This window comes from Merops nubicus, unplaced genomic scaffold (genome assembly GCF_000691845.1).
Source record: "Merops nubicus isolate BGI_N331 unplaced genomic scaffold, ASM69184v1 scaffold6122, whole genome shotgun sequence".
Lineage (NCBI taxonomy): Eukaryota > Metazoa > Chordata > Aves > Coraciiformes > Meropidae > Merops > Merops nubicus.
Window position 1 is genome coordinate 2,917 of NW_008594154.1, and position 17,522 is coordinate 20,438.

The following is a 17,522-nucleotide window of genomic DNA, read 5'->3' on the forward strand; positions in this document are numbered from 1 at the left end:
AGATGAGCAAGGAATAACTCAACCTCAGCAAGTTACATTAAATTGCAATGAAAAATGAATATTTAATGTGTGTCTTGGGGTTTGATGGAGAAACTTTAAAACCAAGATGTTAAATTAAACAAACAACTGGGCCAAACCTCCGTTGTTATTAAAACGTGGGTCAAAGGAGGTACTTGGGTGTTTAATTTTAGCCATGTGAGCAGCCCTGTGCTGAGATGATACCTATATTTGAAGTTACATGTGCTGTAACATTGTACTCATTTATGACTTAAGATACTTTGAGTCCAGTGCTCAGCATCCTAATAGTTACTTCTCTTCTAGAGTAGGAGGCTGGACACAGGTGACCTCTTGAGGTCTCTTGCAGAGCCATCTTCTCTGATCCCATGATGCAGGGATCTGTCCAGACCCACTTAAAGCTAAAAATGACCCTGCAGTTTAAGGACTGAGGTTCAGACCACTCTCCAACATGCTTCTGTGTTTTCAGTCTTGAAACATGTGTTTCTGGCACATTAAATATATTACAGATTTATTTGGAAATTTACTCTTAGGAAAAAAAATGGCCAAGCCAGAGGTTACAAACAAGGACTTTTCCTGTTCTGGCCAAACAGTCAGCACATGTGCTTTGTTAATCAGGGTTAAAAGTTAAAGGAGCCAGGCAGAGACAGCTAATTAATTGCAATGTGTCATCCACTACTGCACTTTTAAAGACACATCTGTGAAGAACTGGACTGGAGAGATCTTTGCAGGTCTCATCAGGAATTTGGTAACTGGTATCTGCATGGGTTTATATTTGTGCAGGGGCTACGTAGTACTGATTCATGAAAAGGAAACCTATAGAGAGGCAGAAATTCTTCCAGAGCTCTCAGAATAATCCTCACAATGAAATTGCTGTTTGATAGCCAGAATGGGTTGTTGAACTGCCACTTGGCAATCCCAATCCAGTCCCAGCAAAGCTGCTCGCCGTCATCTGATGATCTGCATGGTCCCTTCTCCAGCTGCCTGCCACTGTGGCTCCTTTTCCTTCCTTTTAAGTCAACTGTTGCCCTGAGGTCTTGAAGTAATTGCACACTTTGCTCCCAATTATGCAACTGCTTCGAGGGGAAGAATAGATTACCAGCTATGTGTGCTCATCCTGTACCTTGCTGTACGTCCAGAATGGAGTGTTGAACTGCCACTTGGCAATCCCAGTGCAGTCCCAGCAAAGCTGCTCGCTGGGTGTGATGTAGCCATCATCTGATGATCTGCATGGTCCCTTCTCCAGCTGCCTGCCACTGTGGCTCCTTTTCCTTCCTTTTAAGTCTACTGTTGCCCTGAGGTCTTGAAGTAATTGCACACTTTGCTCCCAATTATGCAACTGCTTCGAGGGGAAGAATAGATTACCAGCTATGTGTGCTCATCCTGTACCTTGCTGTACGTGGAAAAAGAAAACACGAGCCAGGTGAAGCAGCACAGGGGTGTATGTTTACAGGCTGTTGGCCTCATTTGTCTGACTTGCTGCTTGAAACCTGTTTACCCAGGCAAATAGGAGAGAATCTGATTGTGCCAGGGGGAGTGAAAACCATTGAAGCCCACGGCAGGATGGTGATTCCCGGAGGGATTGACGTTCACACCCGCTTCCAGATGCCAGAACAAGGGATGACGTCTGCTGATGACTTCTTCCAAGGCACCAAGGCTGCACTGGCTGGAGGCACCACCATGATCAGTAAGCTGGCTGGTTTTTCTCTTCCAAGAAAGCTTTACTTTACCCTTTGCCAGATAAGTGCTGAAACTGTGGTCTGTATAGTTTTGGATCAGGTACCAACAGTGAGGGATTTCTGGTGTCTGTCCAAGTTGCTGAGAAAAGCTTGTGTAGGGCTGGGAAAAGGGGTGGAAAAGAGACCCCAGGATTTCCACATCTTGCAGCTGTCAGTTGCTTCACTCTTGTCTTCTCTGTTGGCAGGGTTTGCCTTGCTACTTGTGTGACTTTGCCAGTGTCACTTTGACCTCTGGCTCCAGTATGAGTAGCAGGTTCTTCACATCCCTGTGCCTCTGTTCTTTCTCCATGATGTTTGTGTCTAGGTGTCTGTGGTTGGTTTCACACCCAGAAGCTCAATTCCCATGTACTGTGTCTTTGAAAACTGGGCTGCTTGTTTAAAGAGTAGCACCAGGATTTTTGTTAGTCGTGTTCCATTTGTGCTCAAATCCTCTTTTGGAGGAAGAGAGAAGTTGGGAAACGAAAATATCTCAAAATAAAAAGACAGACTGACTGTTCTGCTGACACCAGGATTAGACACTAGTAGTGTTGCCCTCTGGCTCTAAAATGCCTCACAAGTGACTTCCAGGCTATCAGTCCCCGTTTGCATTGGCTGCAGATGCTTGGCTTGTCAGAGCCAGGATCTTAAAACTCTGTAAGTGAGTCACTGTTGTTAACCTTGTCTGAGCTAGAGAAGAAAAAAGCCTCTGTTGCAGTGCAGCTGATCACGTGTGAACTGTAACACGGCGTCCTGGAGTCTGTTGCTGCATGTGGGGATCAAGGATAAAAGTGTAAAATGATACAATATCTGAGCATCTTGCATTCCTTCATGTACTGTGAGCTGCTGCCATTTCACAGGAGGGGAGTTAAGGTGCAGAGGAATAACAGAGCATGGTTCAGAACAGGTCCTGGTGTCTATTGTCCAATCCATGGATATCAGAGAGATCTCAGGCACAGACAGGAATCAGCCTAACTCTCCTCAGCTCAAACCTAGCTCTTTATAGACTAGAACATCCTCATCTCTTAGAGGGTGCTTATGGGCAGTCTTTGACCCCTGGCCTGGTGGGTGGACTGGGATGGATTGACATGGAGCTTGGGTGTGGGAGCAGCCAGTGCTCCAAACACAGCTAGGCTGGTTCAGAAACAAATCTTTTCCTGAGTCTGGACCTTCCAGAGAGATTCTGTCTGGCCTATGAACTTGGTCTAATGCCTCAAATAAATAACCTTAAAATTACCCAGGAAATTATTTTTCATAATGTTATCACTTCAGAGTATGGAGCTTTTGTATGAAGATAACCTCTCACATGCAGAGAATGTGAAGTGGGAGTGAGGCTGTGGATGGTCTCATTGTGCATGCTAACATCCAGTTTTCCTTCAAATCTTTGTTCCATTTAAATTAATGGCACAAATGGTAGGGGTTTTTTTTTCAGCTTGAGTTCATTTTGTTTCATTAGTTGTTCCTTTGTTATGAGTACACCTGCTTCACACTTGAATTATCATTTTGTTCTTCCTTGTTAAGTTGAATTAGATCAAAAATAACATTCTCTGTCATCTGCAGTTGACCTTTCAATAGTGTTATTTCCCCAAGTGGCACTCTTCAAAACGTTTTAAGCAGATTTAGAAAATTTAGGCTCAATTTTCTGAACTAGACCTTTGCTTGAGTTGCCCAGTTTTATATATGCAGAGCTTTGCCCTTCAGAAATGCTTGGACCTTTCAGTCTGTGTGTGCAGATGTATTGCCCTTATGCACGTGGTATCTGAATATCTCTCTACTAGTGGTTGTAGCACATCTCTCTGAGTCAGGGAGGTTGGGGGAAAGTTCCCCCATTTTATAACTTCTCCTTTTACAGCTGTGAAAAATGAGCACAACGTAGATGATGACCGTGGGCAAACCATGTGGAAGGAGGCTGGTGGCTAAACTTGACCTTGCTCCCCTCCTGAGTGCCTGGGATTAGGATACCAGGATACACAGCAATCTCTGAACAAAAACCATCTCCATAAAGCATGGCAGCAAGGACAGTAATTAATCTCCTCAGGATGGAGAGACATTTCTGATGGGTGGCTATCATCAGCAGCTGGAGCTGAACAATGGGAAGCAGGCTAAATAATCCACCTGGACTTCAAAGCTTTGGAGACTCTGCTCTCTGGCAGCTCAGCTGTTCTCTTCTTAGCAGAATTACACCATTTGCAAAAACATTTCTGCACAGTGAAGCACAGAGAGCTGCCCCCCTGAACGTGCTCTTGGTGGGTGGCCTTTGGTTCTTCCCCAGGCAGGTGGGGCTGTGGCTGATGGCAGTGTTTTTCATTTCATGATCAGTAGGACTTGGTGAAGAAGGACTTAGATTGAGAATATCACCAACAAATTGCAGCCTGGAAATGAAATGCTCGTGTTTATGTCACTGTATATTTTAAATACCATGCCTGGGATTTTTCAAAGGAGAAAATGCTCCTCACATGGCAATGTGTCTAGCTGTGTGCTCTGGGCAGTTTTGGGGGGGAAGCTAGCCCCAGGGCTGTGAGCTTTGTGGAAAAAAAACCCATGTTTCTTCACTGTGCTTTAAGCAAACTTTCTATTATTTATCTACAAATACCTTCACTCCCTCTGTTTTTCTCTTTTATACAGAGCCCTCATTTTGGGCAAGCAAACAGGTTAGTCTGCTTCATGCTTGGATTTGTTTCACATTTTCATCCAGGAGGGCACTTTTAGGCTGTTTACTTTACAGTCATTCTAGGGAAATATTTGTGTTATGTACATTTTTCAGTGAAATTAAAATGAGAATCTTGGAGAGGTTTCTATTGATTGTTGGTTTTATGAAATATGTGGGTGAAATCCTGGCTTTGGTGAGGTAAGAGGGAGTTTTGTCACTGACCTCAGCAGTGCCAGGAATTCACCCTGTGTGTCTGGTTTGGTTTCAGTGCACTTCATTTTCAGCTCAGATCAAATTTGATGTTGTTCCTTTAATTCTCAGGGTAAGTCCATCCAAGGGAAGCACACAGGAGTTCAAGAATGTAACCTATTGTTTCCAAGCCCTGTTCTCATTTATTTCCATTCCCCTTTAAAGTAAATTCATTGCTACAGCATCAGAGAGAGGAGAATATGATTCTCAACTGGGATCAAACGGAGCAGCCCCATTTTCTGTGAAGATTTATCCTGGTGGGAAGCAGGTCTGGCTCTAATCTAGTGCTCCCCAACTCATCCAACTGGTCAGCTGGAAGGGGGTGATGATCTGGATTAGGCTTTTCCTGCTCTACATCCCCTGTGTCCCCACGGGGCTCTCCAGCCCTTGTGTTGCTGAGCCCTCCTCTGGGTTGCTTCACTCAGGAGTTAGGGCTGTTTTTTCCAAGCTGCTCGTTCCACAGAGGCCATCTGAACAAGAATTCCAGCTATGATCCTTCTGTCTCTACCCACTCCAGTGCCAAAGGCAAGACTCCAGCTGACTTTGCTAACAGATGAAAAAAAAATAGTTGGTTTTGCAGCACAGAGCTGCTGAGAGGTGAAGTGATGGATGGCAGCAGGGTTGTTTGCTTGAAACAGCAATTTGCACAGTCCTTTCTCTGTCCCTACCTTCAAACAGTATTAGTGTGGGTGTGTCAGATGGGTGAGCAGCACTGTGTGTGTTTTAGGATAACATTACTGTGGAAAAAGCTTGGACTGTTGCCCTTTTAAAATGTCAGAATGCAGTGTTTGGGCATTACGTTGCAGGGAGGACTCCAGGATGATCTGTGGAAGGCTTTGGAGGAGAGAGGAGTATCAGCTAGGCTCCAGCTCGTTCAGGGTAGCTGCCCTAGCTCCCCTGCATTCCAGGAGAAGAGAGTGGTCCTTCTGGAGTTTTGGGAAAGGACTCTGAAGTTGCCCTTTACAAGAGGCTCTTTCTCATCCATGGAGCCTATGGAGCTGCAGTTTTGTTGAGCTAAATCTGGCATTTTAATCCCCTATTGTCCCAACTTGAGCTAGATTGATGCCCTAGGATATAAAGCAGTCCCTGGAGCTATTAGGGAAGGAAGATATCACTGCTGAGAACAGGGTGGCCTCTCTGAGTCTTGTGACAGTTTGGTCTCTTATTAACTGTGATGGGTGAAGTCCTCATCAAAATCAATGGTAAAACTCCCCCTGATTTCATTAGAGGCAGGATTGCCTTCCTCTGCTCCTAACCCCTCAGAAAGGATGCAGCTAAGCCTCATATATTTAGTGTCTCTCTGATCCTCTAGCCTGTTTAATGTCCTAGTGAGAAGTGCATCTATCCAGGCCAGCTCCCACACACATTTCAGCCCCTCCTCCCAAAGACTCTGCTTCTTCCTGGGTATCTGCTGTCCTTGAGTGAAATGGCTCGCTGACATTGCCTGTGTTGACTCAGTTAACCACTGCTATAATCAGAGAGAGAAATTACAGTGAGAGAAATTATAGCTCTTTCAGGCTGAGGGACTCAGAAGCCAGCTGCCTTTTGAACTTGCCTAGCAGTTCTCCTAATAACATGGAGGATGCATGCTGGGGACATGAGCCTCCCTGTCTTGGGAGGTTTAGAGAATGAAGGGGAACTTCACATGGGCTGCAGTCTGCCTCTTAATGCTTTCCTCTGCTATTAAAGAGAGAGCTCCTGTGCAGGATGACAGAGGTTTTTTGGGAGTGTGTTAGGTGCTCAGATACCATCAGATTTATAGTGAATTAGCACCAGGTCTCCCAGGTCATCCTAGAGATACCACCTTGCTCCAAGGAAATGTTTCCCCACCTCTTGATTTTTTGAACCAAGTGTGACTCGGGAGAATGGAACTGCCCCAAAGGAAATCAGAATCTAAACCACAACCTGAGCCTAGGGCAGGGTTTAGGAAAGGTCTGGGCAGTGTTTTGGGGCAAGGGCACCTTGGCATGGGTGGGTGCTTAAACCCACCACTGAAGTCTAGATCATATTCTACCCTCCTGGGTGCTGCTATTTTATATTATCTGTGTTAGCCCTGTGCTGGAGGAGAGCAAGAATCCAAACGGTGGGCAGAGGAGGGGGATGGGGACAGGCAGAGGAGGGGGATGGGGACAGGCAGAGGAGGTGGCAGGGCCGTGGTTGTGCAGCAGCTTGTGGCTGAGCTGGAAGCACAGACCCGAGCGTGTGCAGCCCAAGGGCAGTGACCACAGAGCTGCAGTGTCTCGCCGAGGCTCCGTGCCTGTGTGTGCACAGCACCACATTGTTCTGCAGACACCAGCCCCGATTTTCCTTTTGCACCCAGGAGCAGAGATAAAAGGGGAACTGTGTGGCTGGGCACTGCAGACGGGCTGTGCTGGGCGTGGGCCTGGTTTCACTTTCTAGCAGCTGCTGGTGGTTCTTCTGCAGCAAAGAGATGTTGCATTCTCTAGAAATGTAATGAAAATATCCATACAAAAGATTACTGGTGCTTTGTATGGGTAGAGGATTCCTTGAGCTCTGTTGCTAAGATAATGGTGTTGCTGCACAGCAGTGCAGAGTCCCTCCAGCCCTTTCTCTCCTCTGCCCAGCTCCCCTCGGGGCGTTTTACACCCTCCCTCGTCAGGCTCTGCACTGATTCATACCCCACCTCCTTCCCTTCACTGCCTCCCAGCCTCCTGCTGATGTGTTTGTTGCTTTCATTCAGAGCGCGCTTAAAATCCTTAATGAGGAGTCGGTCTGTAAACAGAGATGGGGTCGGGAGCTACTCCCCTCGAGCTTTTAAACCCCTCCCTAAGTCCATTAGGCATCTCTGCTGGCAGTGGTGTGGGAGCTGCTGTGTGGAGGGCAGCCGGCCGTGCTGGGGCCAGCTCTGCTCCCAGCCAGCCCTGCCACGCTGGGCAGGGTCACCCCCATTGTTCTGGTGGGCTTTCCAGAGGGGTCTCTCTGGGAGGGAACGCAGTGAGTCTGCCAAGCCCTTGATGTCCCTTGCCAGTTAGCACAGAAGGAAGCAGCTGCTCAGTCCTCAGCAGACGTTGTCTGTTACTGTGTGCATTTTATTTTAGTTTTTTTTCCCCTTTTGGGCTGTGACTATTGTTTGCCAGCTCTTTGCTGCTGAGGGAGCTGGCTCCTGTGAGGAGCAGATGAGGGCTGCAGGAGCTGTGTAGCTGTGCCTGAGGTAATGAGGAGCCCTGTGGTGTGGTGATGTCCTTGGCCCTGGCTGTCAGGTGTTCAGGCTGATATCCCTGACTGCCTTTCCTTCTTGGTGCTGCAAGGTGGAACCAGCAGTGTCTGCTTTTGTGCTGGGGTCCTGTGAAACCACTGCAGTCCAGTGTGGCTTGTTTGTATGTCAGCTGATAGATTTTTTTCCCTGTTTTCCCATCTTTTGCCCTCCCTGGAGCTGCTCTGAATCCTGACCCTCACTCCTCTCTCAGTCTTTGCCTCTTTGGCAGCACTGACTTTGTTAAGGAGCAGGTGAGTGTTGCCCTTGCCCTGTTCTGCTCTGGACCATCTCCACCCTGTCACTGGAGGCAGGAGAGGATGGAGCCTGTCCTGCACGTGCTGGAGCCTGGAGGCTGATTTAGTTGTGAACAAATAAATGTTGAAATGGCAACAGCTCTGACAGTGCAGCGTCTTCCTGCAGATGTGACTGACCTAGATTTTTCCATGTATCCAAAAAGAGGGATTTGGCACTCAGTCAGGAGAAATAACCAGTGCTGTCTGTTTATGCAATAGCACTTAATCCCTCTTACTCCATGTCACAGTTGGGATCTGTAGTGCTGCTTTCCCACTGCGTGGAGGAGAGTTCTGTCATTTGAAGAGCTGTTTTTAAATGCTTTTCTGGCTTTCATGTGTCCAGTGCTCTCCTCCCCAAGGCTCTTGTGTTATGGATGACATGCAGGAGAAGTGAAGAGCTAATGAGTGTCACCGTGTCTTAGCCCCTCACACCAATGGAAAATGCTTGGCGTGCAGGTTAAAAGTTGGGTCCTCCAGCTAAAGTCTGTCTACTGTAGATGGAAAAGCAATCTTTAAAACCCCACAATTACCCACCTCTGTTAATGTAACATCGTTATCTGTCTGTGACAGGTTTTCAGGGCATGTGTGTTAAATCTTGCTAGATAACCTGTCTGGATCACCTTCAAGTTGAGACAAGGTCTTAAAAGAAGCAGCAGGAAATGGTGCCTCCAGCTCTGTTCTTGGCTGTTTTTTTTCTGGGCATGGATTTTTACCTTCCTACCAGTGTTCAATCCCTTGACTTCTTTTACCTTCCTGTGGGCTTGACTCAGCAGAAACATCCTTGTCAGACAGGAACTTTTAACTTTCCACTTTGGGAGTTAGCTTTGCGTGTCAGGGAGGAGGCAATGATGCCTGAAAGAAGTGATGGCTGGGGCTGAATGCTCCATTTCTCACTTGGGTGCATTCGGGCGAGTGCAGTCTGTGGAGTGGAATTTGATGTCTTGGGTCAGCAGAGTCTTTTTCCATCTTTCCTTCAGCCACCCTGCCTTTGGATTGTAGAGCCCATCTGTTTCTTAGAACCTGGGTTTTTAAAATCTTTCTGGTGAGTGAGAGAAGTGCTTGAGGAATACAGATCAGCTCCTCCTGTCTAGCATACTTTAATCATGCTTATAAATGGCCAGTGCTTGCCAGCTTGGGGCTGTGCCTGCATCTTTGCACAACCTTAACTCCCATGGAAGCCATGTGCATGGAATGCAGTGGTGGGCCCTTAAGAGTTACAGCTTCTGAGAAAACTCTTTATTTTTCCCTTGATACACTAGTGTTAGGACTACCTCTGTGACAGTGGGCATGTATTTAGTTTCTCCAGGAGGTGGCTTTGTTGCTGAAGGGTTGTAAGCTTTAATTGCAATTAGTTAAGTTCACCTAGACCCTCAGAAGTACAACAGGATTAGTTTTATGTAGAGCTGCCTGAGAGCCCTGGATACCACCTAGCAGTGAGATAGTCCCTGTCCCTCCCAGCTGGGATCCATGTGGATACAGACACCCAGGCCCTGCAGCTCATGATGCTCAGCTCTGGTTACTGTCAGGATGGGAAGGAGCAAAGGGAAAAAAAACAGTGTGAGGGAGAGAAGAGGTGAGCCCTGAGTGCAGAAGGTGCTTTTGGCTTCCTGGCTCCTGAAAGCCTGCTTGGAGTAATAGGAGGAACTGTTGGACTTTAACATGTAAATATTAACAGCCAAAGCTCTTGGTGGGTTTTCAAAGCCCATCAAAAAGGGCTGTGCTTTTGGAAGTTCCCCTTCCTGACTGCTTCTAGGGCATATTTTCCCCAGATCTCTTTGTTTCTGAAAGCAGTTACATATGTGCAGTGTGTATATTTTTGGAATCTGAGGGACTCTGTGGTGTTTTACATATGAATGAAATTCCCTGGCACAGCCTACAGGCAATGTGAGCTGGTAGAGGAGTTCCTGGAGAACCATCCCTGTTATTACACAGCACAGCAAGAGACAGTGTAACCCAGTAGTGCTTCAAAAATCACATTCCAGAAACATGTGTCCATTAATGATACTTCCCAACAGACTTCCCTTTATTTCAGATAACATTTCTCAGCATTCCTGTTGGTGTCCAAAGGGAAGAGTTCAGCTACTGATGGGCTACAAAGTACTTCTCAGGATGTGGAGAGATTCTGTATCCACTGGGAATTTAAAAAGTTCTGTGAAGTCTTTGTAGCACAATGGTAGCTGGAGAAAAATGGGCAGAATGTTCTTCTGTGAAGTAGAATTAGGACTTGGGACCAAGACCAGAGTTTGCTTCTGCTGGTTTTTGAAGCAGTTAGTCCTTTTGCCATGCAAACACCCAATAAAAGGGGCAGGAGGCAGCTGTGTGAGTGGGAATGGCTCACACTGAGCTGCCCTGCAATGTGGATCCAGAGGCAATTCAGGCTGTGGATCAGTCTGGCGTTTGGATTTGAGACAGGAAATTAAGTTGAGGTCTAGAATGTAAGAGCTGCCTGTAAAAGCTTAGTGCATGGCAAAAGCAAAAGGTTTGTAGGTCTGAGTTCTCCTAACCAGCTTGCTGTGGGGGTCCTGGATTAGAGCCACAGGCTTCGTGACCACCTTTGGATTGGCCAGGTCAGGTGGTGCTCAGGAACCCATCCTTTTCTACCTCAGATATGGTGCTTTGTACCCCCAGGAGGATGGGGTTCATGGGCCTGGGAAGAGACCAGACTGCTTCAGAGGCTGCATGGGGCTCTTCCAGACCTGGAGGGAGGAAATCTGGCAGTTGGGAACGTGTCACAGAATTCCTGTTTAAGCTAAGGATGATCTAATTAGGGCCTCCTACAGATTATTATTACAGCAATCTCAGTAGCTATTTTTGCAGCTATTAGCTTTATGAAGTTGATAGAAAAGTAGCAGATGGCTTAATGTAGTCATAAAATTGGCATGTGTGGTGTGAATGTGCTGCTTGATCTCTGTCCTGCACGAGGTTTGTTAGAAAACGGATTCTGCTGCACCTCCACATCAGATCCCACCACAGTTTTCTCTCTGGACACATGGACAGTTGAGTCTGATTTAGTCCTCGCTTCCTTGCCACAGTTCTTTTTGGCAGTCATCAAAGTCAGTGGTTTAACTGAGAGCAGAATGGGGATTCTTAGTGTGTTACCAGAAGGGGAAGTGATACGATGGTGATTGATGGAAACCTCTTCCTCAAAGTGTGACATCATCACAGCCACAAGAAGAGGAAGAGTCTGGTCCTTGTCCAGCAGGGAAGATGTTTATATGGCAAGTACACAGAGGGGAAGGACAGCTTCACCAAGCAGCTCTTTCCCATTTCCCTCACAAGCTGTTTAATAAAATAACCACCACCACCAAAAACACCAGAGTGTTTCTATAGACTCAGAACTCTGCATTTAGTTTATTGTGTTGAGGAAAAAAAGTCATCTGTCTGGTCCTGAAAATATCATAAAGCCTTCTCAGAGCCATCACAAATTTCCATTGTACAAAATCCCATTCTCAGTGCCCCCCTGAGACAACCACGGGCAACGAAGTGAAGCTGAGAAGCCAAAATATGGTCTTGGCAACACTGACACGAATCCAGAATTGTTCCAGCTTCCCAGCTAGTGGAAAAAGCCTGAGGGGCAGGATAGATCTCCACTGACCTGAGAGGGACAGAGCTGGCTGACAGCACTTGGGCTTTTGTCCTCTTGGTTCTGATCAAACTTGGGCCTCTTAGATGTGATGTTCTAGTTGTGTTTTGCCTTGACTTGAAATCCATGGCTACAAACAGACGTTTTCTCAATCCCATTCCCTCAAGGTTTACAGGCCAATTTATATGGAAGTCTTTGAAGTCCTGTGTACTTTCTCTTGTGGGCTTCAAGTAGAATATGCCGAAAAGAAAGAGTAACTTTTGGAATCACTTAAATGTCTCTTTTAAACTTGGCTCCCTGCCTCCTCTATCGTGGTGACCTCCTGAGATACAAGCATAGCTTGGCCGTAGAATAAACCTGTCCTGTAAAGAGATGGAGCCTTTTATGATCTGATCTGAATATGTGGTCAGTGCAGCTGTTGAAGAGGGTTATTAATTACTCTTTGGGCCTCCAGACCCCTATTCTTAACATATGTGTCCAGGTGCCATTAAATTATTAATCATATTTTGGATCTAATCAGCTAAAAAGACAAGTGAAATATCTGTATGACATCAGTGAGGGAATAACAGAACATTACAGTCTGAAAATGTAATCAGTGTAGCATGGATATGTCTTAATTCTTCTGAGCCTGGTCCAGCTTCTGATTCTCTGCATGGAGCCTAATAAACAGGATCCAAACTGACAGCAACCAACGTGTGATGTCACATAGCTTGCCTTTTCCTCTGGTCGTTTGGCAGGCAAGCAACAAACTGCTTGTGGAGTTGCATTAGCATGATAAAATCTGTTCTGTGCAGTGTTGTTACTCCTCAGCATCCTCTCTCTATTTCAATCTCTCTTCTTGGGGGGAAAAAGAAACCCAACAACAATAAAATAATGTGGGAATAAAAGCCCAAAGCTGAAATCTGATTGCTGGATCCAGGATGGTGAGAAGATTCATTTGACTTTTCATTATCTTCAAGTGCATCAGCTTAGGTGTGTCAGACCCATGAAATGGTAACCTTAAAAGTGATCTTGTAGCTATCCTTTCTTGTCCTAGATCAAAAGCATGACCCAGAGTGTGGTTTAGAGGGAGAACTGGGTATGAAATCAGAACACAGGAGATGTGAGGCTCTTTTAGGTTACTTAATTTGGGAGTTTTGAGCTCAGAAGAAATGCTGAGGTCTCTTTCTAGCCTAAACTGATGCAGAGCTGGAGAGCTGGCAGTTGTGTTTTGATATTTCCAGCAGAAGTCTTGCTGCTGGGAGGCTTGACTTCAGAACAGCTTTGTTGCTGGACAAGGCAGCTTTTGGTAGCTCAATTTTTTTGAGACATCAGAGGATCATAATAATGTATAACCAAGACTAGAAGGGAGAGTTTGAAGTCTTTGGATGAAATAAGGTCTGTGATTATGGGATAATCTTCTGTGAAGCTTCCTGGGTCAGTCAAGGGCCTGACTTTCAGGTCATGTGTATTGATTTTATTCCACTCACTTTCATAGCATTACTCCCAGTTGACACCAGTGCCTGGAGAATACTGCAGCCACAGACTAGCAACAACTCCAGACTTTTCTAAGCAGGGAGCTGTGCAATTACTAGGGCTGAATTTAATTACAACCCCTCAATAAAACTGCTTGTGACAGAATGTACAACTCAATAAATTCACCAGATTTCATCACATGCAGTTGCTGTGAAGATTAAGTAGTATTAAAAAGGCAGATGTGTTTATAGTGATCAAGCTGCTAGTTAAAGTTTTGGGTAAGGGAAATCTGTCTGCTAATGGTTAAGCTTAAATGTTGAGGATTTTCACCTTATAAACTTCTCCTCAACAATAGGCACATTTAATGCTAGTAGGAGCAGGAAATAATGTGTAAAACTGCAGTTTATAATAGTAACTGGAACCCTGCGTACATGGTTTTATTACATACACAATTTTTGTAACATCTGACCCTCATTGACATTTATATTGTCCATATCAAATAGTTTTTTCTCTTTCCTGGTAGTGGTGTTCATTAGCTGAAGACCAAGAAAAAATTTCGTGCTTTGGATGAGATATAATTAAGCCAGCTGAAAAAAATCTTTACAGGGGAAAGCTGGAACCAAGAGCTATGAATAGAAGCTCCAGGAAGGGGTTGTGAGCAAGCCCAAGGCCTGCTCAGATGAGGCAGGATGCAAAAAAGAAAAAAAAAAAAATGGAATGTGCCACAATACCAGGAAGCTATAAAACTCATTAATCCCCACCCATGAGGACATCCATCCAAAAAGTCAGGTTTTGTTTTCAAGGCAAGGCTAATAGCTGAGTTCAGCTCTCCCACTGAAGCAATAATTTCTCCTGAGCTTACTGAGGGGTCAAAAATACAAAGGCAGGGCTCTTCAACTATGTTTTTTTGAGAGCTTCCGAGTGCCAGGGAGAGATTATACAGGATTTTTTACAGCTTCAGTCCCACAGCATCCTGCAGGCTGCTGGTTAAGTTCCCCAGTCCTCTGTGTGAGATCTCTTGTGCCCACAGAAGAGCTGCTTCCCTTCTGAGACCGGGCACTTGTGCAGAGCCACAGATAGCCCCTGCTTCAGAAAAGCTCTCCAGGACCAGAAGGCCCCAGTGTATCCACACTTGGAAAAGGAAACCAAGATTTGATGCAACCTTTTATGAAGCCACTGGTTAAAGCTGAGCTGGGCACCATTTTAAGTGTGCTGTGCAGCCAGTGGGTCTGTGTGGTGTTCAAATAAAGCAGAAGCAGCTGAATGAAGGGCAGAGGTAGGTTTAAGGCCAGCCCTGGATACACTCCCTGACCAGTGATGTGATTAGTAAATGCTAGTGCTTTGTAACCTGGTGCTGTCACTTCTGCTGAGCTCTTTCATGCTTATGTTAAAACAATACCAATTTATTTTCCCCATGCTTGTGAAGTTCCATTGAAATCAATTCCTCTAAGTTTCTCCCTTCCCATTTAATTTAGCACTGAGTGCCTGATGCACTGGTGGCTCTTCTCTCTGCCCCCCAGCATTCACCCATTTCAGCTCGTTGGACACGTAGCATCTCGTGTGGCTGCAGGCCAGCTCTGGGATAGTAAAGCCACTGAGATAAGCTCACAGTGGTTAGTGGTGTTGTCTCACTTCAGCTTATTGTCTGCCTTTAATCTTGAGCTGGTTAATCTCTCCAAGGAGGAGCAAAGGCTCACGAGTGACAGAGGCAGGAGAAGAGCCGTGGGTGTTGGGTGGGAGGTGAAATACTTGGAAGCAAGAGCAGCACCTGGTAAGCGATGTGAAACTGTCTGCAATGATGGGAGAGCAAAACCAGGCACAGCAGAGAGGTAAAGAGGAGTCTTAGTGGTTATGGCTGGAGCAGTTGGGGCTTGTGAGTCTGCAGGTGCCAAACCCCTGCCAAGAACTTGCCTTCCAAGGGGAGGTGAGTGCTCAGGTTCTCTGGGAAACAGATGAACACACTATCCAGTCATTTTGGAATCTCATCAGTATTCCACCAAGGGGAAAATGAGATGATTTGTAAAATACAAAATCCTTTTTAAAAAAAACAAAACCAAACTGAAAAGCTGTTGTGTTGTTGATGTAAACAGACTCGCTTGCTTCTAAGCCACAGGCTGTCGTATTTTGGATTCTTCATCTCAGAAGGTTAAAAGATAATCTGCAGAATGTTTTCTGTTCATAGCTGAGAAACCACTGTAATCCTAACCTTGGCTTTGCCATGTAGCTTGCTGAGCATGTATGTTAAATAAAGAGAAACATGAGGATTAGGCCTGAAATTCACTCTGATTCAGGGAGCCTCGCAAGGACCACAAGCTATTTAATTCCTCCTTTGAAGGTTTCAGTACTAATGAAGTGCTACTTATATGATCTTTTCCTTTTCTCTTATTTTTGCCTTGTTTCTTTTCTGGTTTTGGAGCAAGCTTTGAGCTTAAATGGAGCTGGCAACTTCCTTTTCAGCCCTCAGCAGCTGACATCATTTGTACAGCAGTAATGAACAACAGGAAGAGAACATCTGGGCTTGGAAGCATGAGGAGATCAAGGCTGTAGTGGTTGAGAGGGTGAAGGGGTGACAACAGTCTGTGTTGCAACAGTTTATCTTGAGTGTGTCCTGCAGACAGAGGCCACTCAGAGGCTGCAGGAATTGAAAATTCCTGCTTTTTGAGATGCAGGAAAGAGGGATGGGGCAGTAAGCTGTTGGGTTCCCCAGAGAGCAGTGGTTCAGTGAGGTCAGGACAGCACACTGCTTTTCACATGGGAAGCCTCCAGGGTGATCTCCACAGCTGGGTTTGCTGCGTGCTCCGGTGGGTCAGAAGATCTTGTGTCTGGTCCTGTGGCAGATCATACCCCAGAGTCCTCCTGGGAAACCCAGGGCTGTGGGAATGCGGCGGATGGAGCTTTCATCAGCTGCTTTGTGCTGCTCTGAAGCACAGTGACCTGAAAGAAAAAGCTTTTTGTTTTACTCTGAGCTCTTGAGCTGTGCCTGAGGACTGGAAGGAGAACTTCCTCTGAGCTGCCAGCAGGCAGAAGGAGTTGCAGTGCTCAGTTCTTTTAACAGCAGGCAAAGAATCAATCCTGGCTCTTCTCCTCTAAAGGATCAAGGCTCATTCTTATTTGGGCTCCTAAAAACCTCAGCCCTAGCATGTGGGGATGATCCTGTAATCTAGTTGGCCCTTTCCATTGTAACAAGGGATGGTAAAATTGAGGAGACAAGGGGTGTCCCCACCAGTGTGACTGTCCGAGGGTGTTGCTCTATCATATTGCTCCTTCCCTGAGTTTCTGAATCGCAGGCTCCTGAAAGCTGTTGGCTTACCTTGCACACTGAGGCCTCCTGTCTGACTTCTTCCATGGGAATATAACCAAGTGGTTGGTCAGTGCCTGGCAGAAAGCTGCTGTGGAAACAAGCTGTGTTCCATTTTGATGGGGCTGATGGGCGATTTGGCTATCGAGGAGCTCAGGGGAGCTGCTGTGAGACGTGTCAGCAGCCCAGCTTCCATATGAGATATTCCTAATCCCCAGAGCTGACTTTCATGCACATATGCACCACTACCTCCATCCCTTATCCTTATTGTAACCAGCTGTGGTTTGAGTCTGTCAGAGATCTGATGGAGCTCCTTTACCCCCTCTCCCACTCCCTCCACAAACCCCCATTAGTCATACTTGGGCAGTGCATGAAATAAGATGGTGATAAAGCTCTGATCCTAGACACCCAAGTCATTCCCAGGGGCTCCGTGCTGGGCTGTGAAGACTCCACTGTGTTAACCCCTTGGTGCCTGCAGGCAGAGTTTCCTCATGGCCCCAAGCCATGTATCATCGTGGGGTTGACAGAGCTCACAGGGCACCTTTTGTCTTACATAGAGATGAATTTATTGCTGTGATATGTTAGAGATGAAGTGGCCTCTTTTGGCTTTTTAATCAGTGGCTGAGGAAGACAGCTCTGGTGTTAAGGCACTGGCCATTTGTGGAACCTGGGGTTTCTCTGTACCCTGTTGGTACCCCCAAGCCATGTATCATCGTGGGGCTGACAGAGCTCACAGGGCACCTTTTGTCTTACATAGAGATGAATTTATTGCTGTGATATGTTAGAGATGAAGTGGCCTCTTTTGGCTTTTTAATCAGTGGCTGAGGAAGACAGCTCTGGTGTTAAGGCACTGGCCATTTGTGGAACCTGGGGTTTCTCTGTACCCTGTTGGTAACAGAGGATGTCATTTTTCTCCTTGTTCATACTACTCAGGCTAAAGATGAGCTCTGGCAGAGTGACAAGGCACTATGTACTGGCCAAGAAACAGTTCAGTCTGGAAGGTAGGGAAGGGTTTTAGACACCTGGAGAGGAGGAGATCATGAAACA

At 46.1% G+C, this 17,522-nt stretch overlaps 1 protein-coding gene across 1 annotated transcript in view; it reads left to right on the forward strand.

Moving 5' to 3' along the window:
- Nucleotides 1–17,522, forward strand: part of DPYSL4 (dihydropyrimidinase-like 4) — a 36,411-nt gene that overhangs the window by 158 nt on the left and 18,731 nt on the right. The window contains exon 2 of the mRNA XM_008935654.1: nt 1,518–1,702. Within this exon, the coding sequence (XP_008933902.1) occupies nt 1,518–1,702 (185 nt within the window). The remainder of the gene's footprint in view (nt 1–1,517; nt 1,703–17,522) is intronic.